Consider the following 17,893-nt stretch of genomic DNA (forward strand, 5'->3'; position numbering starts at 1 on the left):
TTTTTAGACCAAAAACAATCTTTGCGTTTGCCAATGTTTGTTATAATGGTGAGGGCCCGGCAGCTCTCACATCAATAAGGTTTTACAAAAGCCATGCCAAAACAAGTCCCGCATTGCCAAACAAAAAAGCTGACCACTAATGTCAGACCTGCTGGTACACAAATTTTCCGATATGAATATTTTTGGGACATTACTAGCATACATTAACACATTTTACTAAATGATGCTGCAAAGACATGGTACCTGAAATTTTACAATAGTCTAGCAAAATGTTTTTTTCCCTACTTTCTTTTTTTAGGAGCGTTTCATATTGAAAGCAAAGAAACATTAATCTTGCTTTCAAGCTTCTGCAAATATTTGCATCTAATCAGAGAGCGTTCTGTGAGCATCATGCATAGCCTCATGTTGCTAAACTTTGAAACTGTGTGAACACATTTTCATACTGGAACCACTGTCAGTAGTGAAGTCAGAACGTACATTTACTTAGCGGGCTCACCCTAATAATAAAGGCTTTCAAATAATGAACCATAAATACAAGTTTGAACAGCATTAACACATGCACACAAATATGAACTTAACTACAGGCAGTACCCTTTCCTGATCCTTAATGTGGTACTGGAAACTGGCAGCCAAAGAGTTTGTGCTACAGGGTGTTGGGCCTACTGGTCCCAAGGACAAAATACACATTAAAACGTGTTGCCCTTGAACCCAAACAATATGTCCCGGGCGTCGGGCTATAGGAATTCCACATCCCTGAACATGGCCATCAGGAACGTGGCAACTGCTTATAAGGGTGAAAAAAGTGGAAGCAAAACCAAAAGCCTGCTTTCTCCTAGAGACCCTGCTCCCCACTCAAACCAGGAGTCAATTCCTCCCCATGCTACCAAGTGTCCTGGACCAGGGGAGAGAGGCATTCAAAGAACCAGCAAGCTGCAGGTCTGTCACACCCAGGACAAAGAAAAAATACAAACACTCCTCTAAGGATCCTCCCTACATCCAGGGATCCGTCACAGCTGACTCCATCATTGCAGCAACAGCCAGAAAAAGGGCCAACGTTCCCACAAACTCAGGCCCACCACCAGACAAAGAGAGTAAGAGGATAGACCTCCCTGTAAGGAAAATAGAGAGGAATGCAGCAGTACACTGGCGTATTGCCATCTCTAATGCCCTACTCAACAGCTATATGTTACCAGCATTGCGACAATGTTGGACAACTGCTCCAACACCTCCCTGAGCAATACCAACAGAGGGCAACACACCTGGTGGAGGAAGGCAAGAATATAGCCAACTCATGCCTAAAATCAGCCCTGGATGCGGCAGACACGTCCAGCAGGCTCATGATGATAGCGGTCACAGAGAGAATGCATGCCTTGCTGAGAATATCAGGCTTCAAGCCGAAAGTACAGAATAACATCCTGAACACCGCCTTCAATGGTGAAACTCTGTTCGGAGCACCAGTGGATGAGAAACTCACCCAACTCAAAAAGGAAAATTAAACTGCAAGGTCCATGGGCGCCTTTCAATTCAGAGGAATTAGGTGAGGCACACCGACACGGAGGCCAATCGGAAGAGGGAGAAACCAGCCGGGAACGTCGCATCAGACATTACAGTAGGTCTACCAGGGCGACAACTAAGCACAGCAGGGCCAGCAAAAACAAACCTGGCAATACCAACCTCGGGGCCAGTCCTTTCGCGGGAGGGTGAATGGACGAGGGCAAACAAGAAGGGGGGTCCAGCAACCCACTTCAAAGTGACTTCGCACCACCAACCGTGCCCACCCACACAACACCTACAGGGGAGGTGCACAACAAAGTCAGCAAAAAAGGGTCACACGGCCAAAAGATCAACAAATATGTAACACCAGTAGGAGGTAGACTAAAACACTTCTTCCACGAATGGAAGAAAATAACAGTCAAATGGATACTGAACATCATACAGTTCGGATACTGCATAGAACTGGAAGAAAAACCACCAAACAGAAACCGAAAATAAAAACGCACTCCGCAAAAGAACTAGCACTACTCACAGAGGAAGCTCAAGAACTCCTCCACAAAGAAGCCATAGAAACAGTACCATTCAAAGAAAGAAACAAGGGAGTGTACTCTAATTACGTCCTCGTACCAAAGGTGGACGAAACACGAAGACCCATCATGGACCTACGGTTCCTAAACCAATACATAAGAACACAAAAATTCAAGATGACTTCACTTCAAGAAGTCATTCCTCAGATAAGGGAAGGAGACTTTGTCCACCATAGACCTAAAGGACGCCTACCTACACATTCCCATGAACAGACAGCACAAACATTATCTGAGATTTACCATCAACAAAGGACACTACCAGTTCACCGCCCTGGCTTTCGGACTAAAATCTGCACCAAGGGTCTTCACCAAGTGCCTCGCTGCCGTGGCAGCACACCTAAGGAGGGAAGAGATCAATGTATACCCCTACCTTAACGACTGGCTCATAAAGCAAGTTCCTACAAAAACAATGCAAGGAGCATGCACAACGGGTCATAAAAACGCTAACAAAACTGGGATTCTCAATACACTGGGGGAAATCCTCAATGGAACCAGAGCAAGTGAAGATCTTCCTAGGCGCACAGATAAACACCATACAGAGCAAAGTGTTCCCCAGCGACAAGAGAACACTTGCCCTGCTGAAGGAGACGCGTCAGTATCAGAAGGGGCGAGCTCTGACAGTGAGGACAGCGAGCAAGATCATGGGGATAATGGCGTCCTGCATACACCTAGTCCCCAATATACGGCTACACATGAGACCATTGCAGGAATGGCTGCAACAACAATGGTCACAAGCTACAGGGAGTTGGGAAGATTTAGTGGTTGTAACGCAGTACAAGAGGAGATAGCGTGGTGGAACAAGGAGAACATAACAAAGGGGAAGCCTTTGACACCACGAAACGCAACAGTGACCATCACCACAGACGCATCCCAGAAGGGATGGGGAGCACACATGAACCAACTCAAGTTGTGGGGCCAGTGGACTCCAAGAGATGCGATCAGGCACATCAACTACCTGGAACTAAAGACCGTGTTCCTTGCCCTGAAAACCTTCCAGAAACAACTGTATGAGCAAAGAGTGTTGATACAGACCGACAACACCACAACGATGTTCTACATCAACAAACAGGAAGGAACACAATCAGTTGCACTATCCAACCTAGCGCAGGACATATGGAGATGGGCCATCCCATTCAAAATAGACCTCGTAGCTATACACCTACCATGGAAGGACAACGTGGAGGCAGACTGGCTCAGCAGACAGACAACGGCATCCCACGAGTGGGAGCTCAATGCACAAGAAACACAAAGGCTATTCAAGAAGTGGGAGACCCCGACAATGGACCTATTTGCAACACACCAGAATGCAAAATGCCGATACTTTGCATCCAGGGGAACAATCCCAAGGGAATGCCCTATGGATAAGCTGGTCGAAAACATTTGCCTACGCTTTTCCCCCGATACCACTGATACATAGGGTACTCCGCAAATGCAGAACCAGCAACATGACGCTGATTCTGGTGGCACCACAGTGGACCAGGCAGCCATGGTTCTCGCAAATAGTGGAGATGGCGCATGGACCACCTCACAAATTCGGGAACAGAAAGGACTTACTCTCCATGCAAAACGGAGAGGTACTCCACCCAGAGCCACAGAGCATCTGCCTAGCGGCATGACTCCTGAAGACAGAGTTTGCACATCTGAAACTGCCGGAGAGCACACTGCGGGTGATACGATAGGCAAGAATACCTACCACACGGAAGTGCTATGTGGCAAAATGGAAAAGATTCACGCAATGGTGTATCAAGGAGAAATTGCACAAGAAGATGACCAGGGAATCAAGGGTGCTAAAATATTTAACACACCTACTCAAATCAAACCTAAGTTCCACCTCACTGAGAGTACACCTAGCAGCAATAGTAGCCTACACGCGAGGAGAGACAAGGAAGAGTTACTTTACAAGTAGTAAAACGATTCCTGGAAGGGGCTAAAGGATGCCACCACCGACATGGAACCTTAATTTAGTCCTAATAGAGCTTATGAATGCGCCTTTCGAACCCATTCATAAGGCATCACTACAAATGCTCACAATGAAGACAACCTTTCTAGTGGCAGTCACCTCGTTATGCAGGGTAAGCGAACTGCAAGCGCTAACACTGCAAGAACCCTACATTCAAATACACAATAGGGTGGTCATGAGAACTGACGCACACTTTATGCCAAAGGTGGTGTCAATGTTTCACATGAACCAGACAGTACAAATACCAAACTTCTTTCAGAAACCATCCGCAAGCGCAGAAAGGGCCCTGCAAACTCTGGACGCTGGAAGGGCAGTAATGCATTACATGGAAAGAACTAAAGAGCACAGGAAAACAAAGCAGTTTTTTGTGTCCTTCGCAAGCAGGTTCCTGCGTAGACCAGTAACAAAGGGTACCATTGCACGATGGATCGCTCAAACAATACAATTCTGCCACAAGCAGGCCGGTCAAGAACTAACAGAGGGGGCACAAGCCCACTGTACTAGGAAAAAAGGAGCAACAATAGCCTTCCTGGCCAACACACCCACTCAAGACATATGCCTGGCGGCAACATGGGCTTCAGTGCACACGTTCACTAAGCACTACTGCGTGGATATACAGATGAACAAGGAAGCAAAAAGTAGGACAAAGTGCTTCAACATGTATTCAACAACCAACGCTCATCTTCCACCCAGCCGCCACAAACATAACAAACTGAAAACAAAGTCTATGCACAGCGTAGTGAATCCTGAAAGATTCACACTTCAAAACAATAGTTTCTTACCTGTCGTCCTTGTTTTGCAGCTTGAAATTCTTTCTGGATTCACTAGCGAACCCACCCACCTCCGCCAGAAAGATGAGGCAGGAGAAGAAGGTGGAAATACAAGGAATAAAACACAGACAGACACTTTAAGAGACAAAGTGAAAATTCATTTACTTTAAGAAAGAACTGGAAAATATTGTCAAGGATTCACGAACAGAATACAAAAACAAGAAAAAAGAATCCGAAAATGGCGCCCAAAGGTGGGAGCTTCCGCAGGAAGCGTGCCGACATCACAGGAAGTACACCAGAAGGTCGGACGTCGACGTCCACCTGGGCTGCGGAAAAAAAAGAACAAAAAGACTAGGATTCCGGACCTAACCACTAGACCGCGGAATAATGCACAGCTTAATGAATCCAGAAAGATCTTCAAGCTGCAAAACATCACCAACTGGTAAGAAGCTATTCTTACCTTGACAGCCAGGTCCAAAGGAAAATGCATTCTTACTCTTTGGTTCGGCAGGTTTTTAGTCTGACCGCTTTGGGAGATACTGCTTTAGTACCCATTTACAATGTGGGGAATCTACGGTCGGAAGTAGCCATCCAAACAAGTTGCGTATCTTGGATAATGCTCTTTTTATGATTCTGTATATTACTGCAGGTTCGTCACCACCCTCATGTTTCCCAGTTTCGCAGAATTGGCTGTTTTCCACTTGAAAATGACCCTTTACCACTGATCTGCATACTGGTGTAACTGATTACTACCCAGTCTGGTGTGGACACAGTTCAAAAAGAAACTGACAACATGAATGGGTGGTGCTTATCTGTAGCTCAGGTCGTCACTTCCAAAACTGAGCAGACTCGACGTAGAAGTGCCACCTACCGGTGCACAGGGGCTATGCTGAAAAATCTTCTGGATTCAGTCTGGTGCCTGGAGATATTAGCAGGGTGTGTAATCTCCAGTTAGAGAATCCACCAGTAAGAGTTTTACCAAAGGTAAATAACTTGTTTTTTTCTGTAACCACATCACCATCGAAAGATACTGAAGAGTCTTCCTGTCACTAGAAGCGATTTATTTTTGTGTTGTAAATATTGAAATAAATTGGTTAGTCTCAAGTAATTTAAAATGGCACTTTCAAGGTTTTAGTAATACCCTGAGTAGAAAAACTGGCATGACCATTCAAGGTGGCTAAGTAGGTTTTTCAACCATTGAGACTGAAGTCTATTTTTGTGTAACTTATTAACCTGCGAATGATGGAAACACTGAAGAGTCACTTATACAGCTAACTTTTTTTTTACAACTTTATTTGTTTTTCAAAGTACTTTAACCTTTCTTCTCTTGGTCACAGATGTCCTGTATTGAGAAATCTGGAAACAGTGAGAAGGTGTTGATAAAGGCCTTCCGTTGCTTGGGCAGTTGGTTTAACCTTGGAGTCTTAGATAGTAACTTCATGGCCAATAACCGAATCTTACTGCTCCTTTTCCAAGTTTTGGTAAGTCCGTTAAGCCACACATTGTCAAGTTTATTAATTGTGTTCATTTCCATTCTTGGAGCTGTATCAGTTAGTGTGTTATTGCTATAAATTGTTTGGTTGTTTGTGTTCTCCTCCAGAGGATCTTCATTTTAAGTCACAGGCACTGAAATGTCATGCTTACGAGAAGGATTCGTGTGTGAGGTATATATACACGCCTTTATCTGAAAGAGACGCGTTAGTAATGGATTCCTTACCTTCGAATATCCCTAGGCGTCAGACTGGATCCGAAAAGTTTTCGTCAGCAGTACCCCGGCGTGTTGGTAAGCGTCAACGTACGGCTCGGCGTATGTAGTTGGCATCGTAGTCAATGAAATGACATCACTGGAGCTACTTAGACGCCCCACTATTGCGAACGTCAGCTCTTTCTTTTTCCGTGCCAGCAAGCGCAGATCCGGAGAGATCGGTACTCCCAGTCATTTTTTTGACTGAGTTTTTTGGGACTTTTGTCTCTGTTTTTTTGAGTACTTACACTCCAGGTGCATAGTGATGCCCGGTTTTAAGTCTTGCGTGGCCTGTACCCGCACGATGTCGGTGACGGACCCGCACCGTGAGTGTCTCTACTGCCTGGGGCGTGACCACAACTCTGAATCGTGCCCCCACTGCCGGGCCATGGCTCCAAAAACTTTGGGGGAGCGGTCCCGAAAGTGGCTAGAGGCCCGGAAGTCTGCTCCGTGCCGCTCCAGGCCCTGGTCCCGTGGGAGGTCGGGGGACCGGCCGCGGAGCCATCACCACAATTCGAAGTCTCCGCACTCGAAGTCAGGTAAGGCGAAGCACAAGAAGTCAAAGAAGCACTGTTGCTCTTCGCCTTCCCCTAGCCGGTTGCACGACGCAGCTGAGGGTGTGGGTGGTGCTGCCCCCGAAGCTCCGGCAGAGCCTCCGCAGTTGCCGATTGCCGACCCGCCCTTTACGGGTCCATCCGCGACTCGGACCCAGCTGCAGGAGTTCCTGTCAGCCATGGCACATGTCTTCGGACCGTCTGGCCCCACCGGTGAACGTTCGGGCCCCTTGGGCCCGACTGGGGGTCCTCGTGCTTCGACAATGCCGAGGACTTCGGTCTAGATGCCGAGAGACCCCCCAATGTCGGTTGGCCCTGACGACCTCCGCCGACGTCGCCACCACCGGCCGACGCCGTCCTTTGATTCCTCCCCGACGTGGTGCCAGTAGGGTGTCGACCAATGCCAATTCTGACGCCGATTGGGAATTTATTTCACCTACCTCCTTATGTTACACCTGTTCGGCATGTGGAGGATTTGGAGGACTGGGAGGGGTCTGAGTACCCTCTTGCTGCACAAGGTGAGTTAGACCCGGACTGGGATGAGGATCTGGGGGATGCAGGTGATCTGGATTATACTCCGAAACCTGGCTCACTGTCTTCTTCTACCGTGGCTACGGAGGAGGATGATTCCTATTCTATGGTGTTCCGTAGGAAAGCCGAGGCTTGCCACCTCGATTCCTACTGTGGCCGTCAGGACTAACCTCCTGACCGAGGTGCTTCGGCCGGCGTCTCTTTTACGGAGCCGCTGCTGCCCTTTAATGATGCACTCTCGGACTTTCTTTTGGGCACCTGGTCCTGGCCCAACACAGTGGCTCCTGTGGATAAGAACGTGGCCTGACGCCATCGCCTGGCCCCGGGCTACCTGTTTTTCTCTCCCAACACCCTACCCCTGAGAGCTTGGTTGTCCAATCCTCTGCATCCCTGAGTGCGTTCCCTTCTGTTCCACCAGGAATCCAAGGAACTGGAGCAGTTTGGGAAGAGGATTTTTTCTTCCGCCAGTCCAGGACTGCGGTCTGTGAACACCACATGTCTCTTGGGCCGTTACTCCCATTCTGTGTGGGATACGATTGCGCAAGTGCTGCCTCAGTGTCCGGTGGAGGCTCGGACAGTACTCTCCCAAGCTATTGCTGAGGGGAGAGACGCAGCCAAGTTCACGATCCGTTGTGGTCTTGACACTGCTGACTCGCTGGGCAGGGCGGTTTCCACAACAGTGGCGCTAAACTGCCACGCCTAGCTGAGAACGACTGGCTTTTCTGGGGAGGTCCAGAACACATTGATGGACATGCCCCTTGATGACACTCACCTATTTGGGGATAAGACGGATTGCGCGTTGGAGCGTTTTAAGGACTCGTGGGCTTCAGCCAAGTCCTTAGGACTTTCGGCCACACGCACTCCTTCTGCTTTTCGCTGCTTTTGTGGTCAAGAAAGGGGTGCCGAAGCATGTTCGTTTCAGAGCCACAGGCCTGCGCAGCAACAGTCTCAGTCTCAGCACAGCCGCGGATGTGGGACCCGCATAGGCATGTCACGGGGCCAGTGTGCGGGTCAGTCCACCGACTCCCCTGCTGCCACTTCCTCCAAACCGTCCTAGTCCGGTGTTTCAGGTCCACCAGATGCCAGTGGGTGTCAGGATTCGCCATCACCTCCACCACTGGCGCACCATCACATCGGGCAGGTGGGTTCTGCACATTTTCCAAAGGGGTGACTCCCTCCCCATCAAGACAACCCCCCCCCCGCCATGCCACCACAGTATCACCACTTGTGATACTATATTTAGGGGGCGTTTTAGGGGTCTCGAGGTCAGTAGAAAATGGGCTACTGACCTTAGGGTGACTACACCGTGGGTGTGCTCACCCCACGTGGGGTTGTGAGCATACTCCCTAATCCTCATTGAGCAGTGCCTGCCATCTGCAAGATGGCGGGCCCTGAAGTGGGGGCTATCCTCTCCTCCCCCACCTAAGGGCTGGGGTTGGCAGAGGTGGGCACACCTTCTGGGCTGGCTAATTTTTCCCGCCTGTCTTGCGCTGAAAAGGAGGGGAGACCAGAAGGGAGCCTGCTCCTGATGGCAGGAGAGGCTGGGGGTCGCATTACAAAGGCTGCAAGGACTTTGAAGCTCCCCTGCCACAGATGGCTCTTCCTGGCCTGAAGGAGATGTGTGAACACCTCTGCCCAGGAAAGGCTTTGTTTCTGGGCTCAGGGAGCGAAGGCTCCCACCCTAGGGGTCCAGAAACATGTCTTGTGGTGGCAGGTGGGTGTTTACTAGTCAGGGAACCCACCAGAGGCTGGCTGTTTTTCAAGGGGCATCTCTAAGATCCTCTCCGAGTGCATTTTTCATTACATTCCACAATGACATCAGTGTGGGATTAGTGTGCTGAGAAGTTTGATACCTATCTTCTCTGTTTTAAGTGCAGCCGTACTGTGGAGTTCGTAATGACAAACTCTCACCACCATATACTCTTAATGGCAGCACTGTACTTACATTGTCTAAGAATTGATTTAGACACTGAAGGGGTACAGGGCTCACGCTCCTGTGCCCTCACCACCGGTATAGTGCACCCATCTAGAGGGGGTGGCTGACCTATGCCGGGCAGTGGGTTGTAGGCAGGGCACACAGGGATGTGTGCCATGTCGACTCCACATTGTTTTGCACCAAAACACTCACCCTGCAATGTCAAGGTGTGTGTGCAAAGTTACAGGACCTCTAAGGGTGGCACAATAAGTGCTGCAGCCCTTAGGTCTTTCCTGGTCACAGTGCCCTTGGTACGTGTGGTACCATTTACCAGAGGCTGACCTGTGGCCAGGGATGCCAATTTGGTTTGGATGCGGTTCTGAGAAAAAACACAGGCCCTGGGAACCTGATTGGCAGGGACCCAGGGCACATCAAGTCAAAAGTACATCAGTAGTCAGCAAAAAGGGGGTGGGGCTACTGCAACAGAAACCCAGCTTCTAAGAGTAACTGAAAAGTAGTTTTACTGTTTCTGAACATTTGACCTACCTGTATCTACATTCGACTGCATTCAACCGCTTTATGCGTTTGGACAACGGGGCCTCCTGCTGTGGGCTCGCTCCAGCCCCCTGAGCTAACGTCCGCAGAGCCCAATCGATGCCGTCTTTTTTTGCGACCTCCCACAATGCCGACAATGACCGAAATTCCTCCAGTGTAGCTGGGGCCTCCTTACCACCCTGTGCACGCTTTGGTAGCATCCTACCCACTAGAGAAAGCAAAAGGATGTTAAATATTGTCCAATGCCTCTTTCCCTTCGCCCTCTTGACGGGCGAAGGGAAAGAGGCATTGCCCCCATAATACCTTCCGCCTCAAGGAGATGTCTGTTCATGCGAAACGCTGGCTTTTACTGCAGCGCATGAAGCCACTGGTTTATTACAATGAGCTGTGATGCCCAGGAGTATACTTTTATATTGGGACGGGCAATGCCCCCGTCATACCAGCTCTTTACGAGCTTATGCATGGCTATGCGAGCCGGTTTCCCGTCCCATCACAGATTGGTCACTTGGGCGTTAATCGCTTTGAAGTATGATGGGGAGACCGGGAATGGCGTATTTTTGTAGGGCGTATAGAAATCTGGGAAGAGCTATCATCTTAAAGAGAGCCGCTCTCCCCAGTATTGAGCGGAAGTGTTTGCCAGTGCTTGACATCCCGGCAGAAAAGTACTAGTGGTTGTGTGAGGTTTTCTTCGATGAAGTGCGCAGAGAACGTATAAGAGCAACTTTGCCCAGTTTATGGTGTATCTCGAGGCTCGTCCATAAGCGGCAAACATATCTAACAGGTAATTGATGAAGTGTGCAGGGGATGCCAAGTATAGTAATACGTCGTCCGCATATAATGATATGCAATCCTCCCATCCCATGTCAGTCCCCGGATGACCGGATCCTGCTGTATCCATGCCGCCAGCGGCTCCAATACCATTGCAAAGAGGAGTTGTGACAGGGGGCATCCCTGTCTTGTCCCCTTGCCCAAGGGGTCGTCTGCTGAAATGCGTCAGTTTGCCACCACTTGCACCAGGGGTTTTGTTTAGAGCAGCTGCACCCATTGGCAGAACTTTGGGTCAAAACTCATGTGCCGGAGGACCGCAGAGAGAAAAGGCCAATCGACCATGTTGAATGCCATATGCAAGTCCAGGGATAAAATTACTGCATCTTTTGCAATCGTGGATTTACGCGCCATGACACTGTAGTCGTTTGACTTTCAGCGCCGTGTTGCGGTTCGGCATGAATCCGGATTGATCTGGGTGGATCACCGTTGCAAGATATGGCTGCAGTCTCATGGCCAATGCTTTTACAAGTATTTTAGCTTCTGCATTTATTAATGATTTAGGCCAGAAGGACATGCATTCTTGTGGTGGTTTGCCCGGTTTATGTATTGTGACTATTGTGGCAAGGCGCTGATCCCTAGGAAGCTCCCCCTGTTCCAAACTGTCTGTATACATATTAAGCAGGTGAGGTATGAGCAGACTGGTGGCCCTTTTGTAGAATTCTACAGGGATACCATTGGGTCCGAGGGCCTTTCTGGTATGTAGTGCTCATGTTGCCAGCTCAATCTTGTCCGGAGTCTGGTCTGCCTTCAGTGTCTTCGTTGCAGCGCTAGACAGTTTGGGCATTTGTATGTCCTTTAGAAAGTCTAGATTATCTGCTACAGTGTTTGTGGCTGTGGGTGTGTATATTTTCTCGCAGTGGGCTGCTAGTGTGTCAACGATGCGTTGGGAGTCTGAGGTCATGGTCCCATTTTCCAATCTAAGTTGTGCAATCTATCGGCTGACTCTTTCCTTTCTATCCAACCAAGCCAAAAGCTTACCGACTTTGTTCTCCAGATTGTAAATAGTATGTTGTGTGCTGGTGAGTTTGGCTTTGGTCTCCTCCCATGCATAGGTCCTGTATTCCCGTTGCGTCAAATGCAGCTTATGTGTTGTATTATCATTGGTGTCTGCGGTATGTTCGGCTGCCGCCTGAGCAATCCCTTGTTCCAGAGTCTCGATCTGTTGTTTTTGTGTCTTTTTGTGCTGTGTAACTAGAGACATTGCCGTTCCCCACAATACTGTTTTATATGCCTCCCACAGCCCCGACGGGGAGGATACGGAGTGCTCATTTTCTATAAAATATTGCTCTGTGGCTTTGAGTAGGCCTTTACCTATCGTATGGTTTTTAAGGTACCCTGGGGAAAGTGGAAACAGTCGGTGTCTTCCCGGAGGGTAGGACGTGTAAGTAAGGAGCACTGGCAAGTGATCTGAGATGCCTCTGGATTAATGTGTTATATCTGACACCCTCTCCTGCCCTGCTGCCAATATAAATATATCCTTGAGAGACTATTGTGTACCCCTGAATAAAAGGTATGTTGTCGCTCCTGAGGGTACCTGGTTCTCCATACATTGAGGCCGACTGTGTTAACAAAGTCGACTAGTGTAAGATTAATATTGCTGGGATCTCTAGGAGGCTTTCTGTCTATGGATGCGTCAATTGTGGAGTTGAAGTCTCCCCCTATAATGAGCTGCCCCTGTTGGAGTGATAACAGGAAGTTTCCCAGGGCAGGGAAGGTTGATTGGTGCAGTAGTGGAGGGGCTTAAACAGGAGTTGGGTTTTTGGGGTTTGAACCAGGGTTCCCCCAGGATCGAAGATTCACTCTCAAAGCACCCTCAGCGGCACTAGGGCGGCCGGGTGCAGAGTGCTGAGCCCCAATGTTATCCAATGGGGGATAGGGAGCCTTCGGTTGGTGGGTGCTCACGAGCAGGCCACGAGGTTGTGGAAGCTAAGCTCCTGGTGTTAGGTTCAGGGCAAAGGGGGATCCGATTTAGCACACAATGTGCACCCACAGCAGCACAGAAGCGGCCGGGTGCTGTTTTGGCCTTGGGCGCCCTGTTGATTTTAATGGGAATAATCCTGTTGCAACAAACTCTCCATGCCTGGGGACAAAGATCTTCTGAAGGTGAGAGGCGAGTTGGGATGCTGGGACACAGTCGGTTGGTCCACCAAAGGCCATGGGACGTCGAGTGCAGGGGTATCTTTAGGCGTCAAGTTTTTCTTATCGTCTCTGGTCGCGGTCGGAGGGGGGATCCTCCAGAAAAGGGCTGCAGGTGTTGTTTGGAAATTCGAGGCGGGTCAGAGATCCCCAGATCTCAGGTCAGGTTCGCCGGGGAGACCTCCTTGTGGTGTTGGGCCACTCGGGCCGTAAGCATCTGGTGCAGACTCTTGGATTTAGCCGCTGCCATAATGTGTTGGTGAGCAAATCCGGTGCTCAACGGAGACAAAGTCTTTGTTTTAAAAGACATAACAGGTTCTCCGGGTTCTTGGGGGCTGCTGGCTACAGAACACGCCGGGAATTCGCTGGAGCAGGTTCGAGGTGAGGACAGGCCAGTAATGCCGGCGCCAAGTCAGTGGGCATCCCGCTCTTCTTCGTTCAGGCCCAGCTTCTTCGGTCCTTCTCTCTTCTCGTCTGAGGGGGGGAAAGGTTTTGAGTGGCCCCTAAATACTAGATTTAGGGGCGTTAAAGGTAGGTACATTCGAGACTAATGAGACCCTTCCTTGGAGTGGGTACCTTACCAATTATGCCACCCTCCAGTGGTAGGGGGGCATAAGCCTCACTGGTTGGCTAGGTCCCCCATCTGCAAGATGGCGAGGACTGAGAGTTGGGCTTCATCTCGCCTCCCCCACCGGAGGGGTGGGTTTGACAAATGTGGGCACACCTCCCTTCTTTACTTGGTTTTCCTGCCAATCCTCCCACCCAAAATGGGGGTCAGAACCGGTGGGGGCCAGTTTCTGGAAGCAGCAAATGGCTGGGGTAGTTCATAAAGGCAGCAAGCCTGTGAAGCTTCCCCTTTGGGGACCTTGTCCATCCTGGGGGAGGAGGCTTGGCACTACTTCCCAGGATGTGCTTTGTTTTAGGACCCCGCGAGCACCAGGCACTTGATCCAGGGGTCCAGAAACATGTCCGTTTTGCAGCGTGAATCTTTCTGGATTCACTATGCTGTGCATTATTCCGCAGTCTAGTGGTTTGGTCCAGAATCGTAGTATTTTTTTATTTTTTTTCGTAGCCCAGGTGGGCGTCTACGTCCCACCATTTGGTGTCCTTCCTGTGACGTCGGCATGCTTCCTGCAGAAGCTCCCTCTTTTGAGCGCCATCTTCCGATTCTTTTTACCGCCGTTTGGTCTGGATCGTCACAGAGAGGTTTGAGTTTTTGGAGAAAAGGAGAAGAAAAAGACAGAAAACCACCGAAAAAATTGGAGAATACATCTCGCGATCAAGACCACTGAACCGGGATGACAAAGAAGGAGGAGACTATCAAACTTCGACGTCCAACGCAGAATGCGCATACCGGGTGCCCCATGACAGCAGGAATGGACAAAACACCCTTTAAAATCTTCCGTAATTGCCACCACAAATACGTGCAGAAGGACCAGCATCCGGTTTGCAACCTCTGCCTGCTGGTCGACCACGAGAGCAAGGATTGCAACGCCTGCTCGGCTTTTACCCCGAAGACACTCAGGATAAGAGAAAGACAGAGGAGAGCCAACTACAACATGCAAGGCCAAGGTTCATCCTCCGTCGCTTGGGATTTGGGCCTCTTCAGTGGGGAAGAGGGCAACAGCGCCAAGGGACCAGATGACTACACGGTCGTTGAGACAGATATGAAAACCACAAAGGAGGTAAGAGAGACGTCGACCCCATAGACCCCGACCGACTCTCGAAAAACAGAGTCCAAGTCCTCAAAAGGAGTGCTGGCGCCGAAACATTTGATGGACGCAGCTGCATCCAGGAACAAACGGCCCAGCGGAACCTTCGAAAAGAACTCCCAGTCTGCAAAAACCCTAGACAAGCCTAGGTCGTCGTAGCACATCCCCAAAAAGGCGCCCTGACGCCGAAGGAAAAGGACCCGAAGGCAACTTAGACATCGAAGAGATCGGCCGAAGCCCATGACGCCGAACAGGCCGTCGAGATGAGTGAAAAAAGATAAGGCTCTATGCCGAAATGGACAGTATCCTGCAAAGGAAAAAGGTTCACCATCGAAGCCGACGGCGATCGTCGAGGACGAAGAGGAGTTTGATGCCGAAGAGCTGCCGAAAACTCCGGAGCCCCTGGAACACCAAGAGGAAGAGGGCCTATACTATTATGAGGGAGAAGGCAAGGAAGACCAGCAAACAAGTTTGGGGTCGGCATCCTCGTTGGCGCAGGACCTGCATTGGCAGGACCTCAATGCCGAAAGCCTGGAAGAGGCTGTAGAAACGTATCCTTTGAGGCCTTTGCCGCCAGATGACATTGGTATCTACAAGATGGTCATCAGAAATGAGGCAGCAGCATATGGGGTGAAACTGGAGGAAGAGAAACCAAAAGCCTGCTTCCTCTTTGCTCCCCACTCAAACTAGGAGTCAATTCTTCCCCATGCTCCCAAGTGTCATGGACCAGGAAAGGGAAGCTTTCAAGGAACCATCAAGCTACAGGTCTGTCACACTTAGGACAAGGAAGAAGTATAAAATTTCTCTAAGGACCCACCATACATTCAGGGATCCGTCGTGGCTGACTAAATCATTGCAGCAACAGCCAGAAAGAGGGTCAACATTCCCACAAACTCAGGCCCACCTCCAAACAAGGAAAGTAAGAGGATAGTCCTCACTGGGAGGAAAATAGAGAGGAATGCAGCAATCCACTGGTGCATTGCCAACTCTAATGCCCTACTCAACAGGCATACGTACCAGCATTGGGAGGAGGATGGACAGCTACTCACACCTCCCTGAACAATACCAACAGAGAGCAACACACCTGGTGGAGGAAGGCAAGAACATGGCAAACTCATGCCTCGAATCAGCCCTGGATGCGGCAGACACGTCCAGCAGCCTCATGATGATTGGGGTAACAGAAAGAAGGCATGCCTGGCTGAGGATCTCAGGTTTCAAGCCGAAAGTCCAGAATAATATTCTGAAGTCACCCTTCAATGGAGAAACACTGTACGGAGCACCAGTAGATAAGAAACTGACGCAGCTCAAGAAGGAAAATGAAACTGCAATGTCCATAGGGGCGTTGCAGTTCAGAGGAATGCGAAGGGGCACCCCGACTCCGAGACCAAACGGAAGAGGGGGAAACCAGCCGGGAACGTCACATCAGACATTCCAGCAGAACTACCAGGGCAACAAACAAGCGCTGCAGGGACAGCAGCAGCAGCAAACCTGGCAATACCAGCCCAGGGGCCAGTCCTTTAGCGGGAGGGTGAATCGACGAGGACAAACTAGAAGAGAGGGCCAGCAACGCACCTCAAAGTGACTCCGCTCCACCAAATGTGCCCACCCACACAACACCTCTAGGGGAGGGGCACAACAAAATAAGCAAAAAAGTTTTACATACATGTTCGCTGATCCCTGATTTGAGTGTAACACCCGTAGGAGGCAGACTAAAACACTTCTTCCAGGAGTGGAAGAAAATAACAGACAAATGGATACTGAACATCATACATTTCGGATACTGTATAGAACTGGAAAAGAAGCCTCCAAACAGGAAACCAAAAGGAAAGGCTCGCTCAGCAAAATAACTTGTGCTACTCCAACAGGAAGCGCAAGAACTCCTCCACCAGGAGGCGAAAGAAACAGTACAGTTCGAAGAAAGAAACAAGGGAGTGTACTCAAACTACTTCCTCGTACCAAAGGTGGACAAAACGTTAAGACCCATCCTGGATCTACAGTTTCTAAACAAATACATAGACTCAAAAGTTCAAGAGGACATAGAGGTTATTCCTCAGATAAGGGATGGAGACTTTATGTCCACCATAGACCTCAAAGATGCCTACCTACACATTTCCATGAACAAACAACACAAATATCTACTAAGATTTGCCATCGACAAAGCGCACTACCAGTTCACTGCCCTGGCTTTCGGACCAAAATTCGCACCAAGGGTCTTTACCAAATGCCTCGCAGCGGTAGCCGCGCACCTACGGAGGGAAGTGATTCATATATACCCCTACCTTGACGACTGGCTAATAATAAAAGCAAGCTCCTACAAACAATGCCAACTACATGCACAGCGGGTCACACAGACGCTGACAGAACTGGGATTCTCAATACACTGGGGGAAATCCTCAATGGAACCAGAACAGGTGGTGATCTTCCTAGGCGCACAGATCAACACCATAGAGAGCAAGATGTTCCCCAGGGACAAGAGAACACTTGCCCTGCTGAAGGAAACACATCAATACCAGAAGGGGCGAACTTTGACAGTGAGGACAGTGAGCAAGATCATGGATATGATGGCGTCCTGCATACACCTAGTCCCCAATATACGACTCCACATGAGACCATTCCAGGAATGGCTCCAACAACAATGGTCACAAGGTACAGGGAGTTGGGCAGATCTAGTGGTTGTAACGCACGCAGTGCAAGAGGTGATAGCGTGGTGGAACAAGGAGAACATAACAAAGGGGAAGCCTTTAACACCACCAAACCCAACAGTGACTATCACCACAGACAAATCTCAGAGGGGATGGGCAGCACACATGAACCAGCTCACGGTGAGGGGTCTGTGGACTCCAATAGATGCGATCAGGCACATCAACTATCTGGAACTAAAGACCGTGTTCCTTGTCCTAAAAGCCTTCCAGAAACAACTGTACAAGCAAACACAACAACCATGTTCTGCATCAACAAACGGGGAGAAACACAATCAGTTGCACTATCCAACCTAGTGCAGGAGATATGGAGATGGGCCATCCCACTAGAAATAGACCTCCTGGCAATACACCTACCAGGAAAGGACAACGTGGAGGCACAGGCTCAGCAGACCAACATCAGCATCC

At 49.5% G+C, this 17,893-nt stretch overlaps 1 protein-coding gene across 3 annotated transcripts in view; it reads left to right on the plus strand.

The window, feature by feature from the left end:
• TNPO3 (transportin 3) overlaps positions 1-17,893 on the plus strand; it is a 1,288,661-nt gene that overhangs the window by 237,402 nt on the left and 1,033,366 nt on the right. For all 3 annotated transcript variants that reach the window (XM_078677788.1, XM_078677785.1, XM_078677786.1), the window contains exon 5: positions 6,149-6,292. In XM_078677788.1, the coding sequence (XP_078533914.1) occupies positions 6,149-6,292 (144 nt within the window). The remainder of the gene's footprint in view (positions 1-6,148; positions 6,293-17,893) is intronic.

The sequence above is a fragment of the Lissotriton helveticus genome, chromosome 1_1, assembly GCF_964261635.1.
Source record: "Lissotriton helveticus chromosome 1_1, aLisHel1.1, whole genome shotgun sequence".
Taxonomy (NCBI): Eukaryota; Metazoa; Chordata; class Amphibia; order Caudata; family Salamandridae; genus Lissotriton; species Lissotriton helveticus.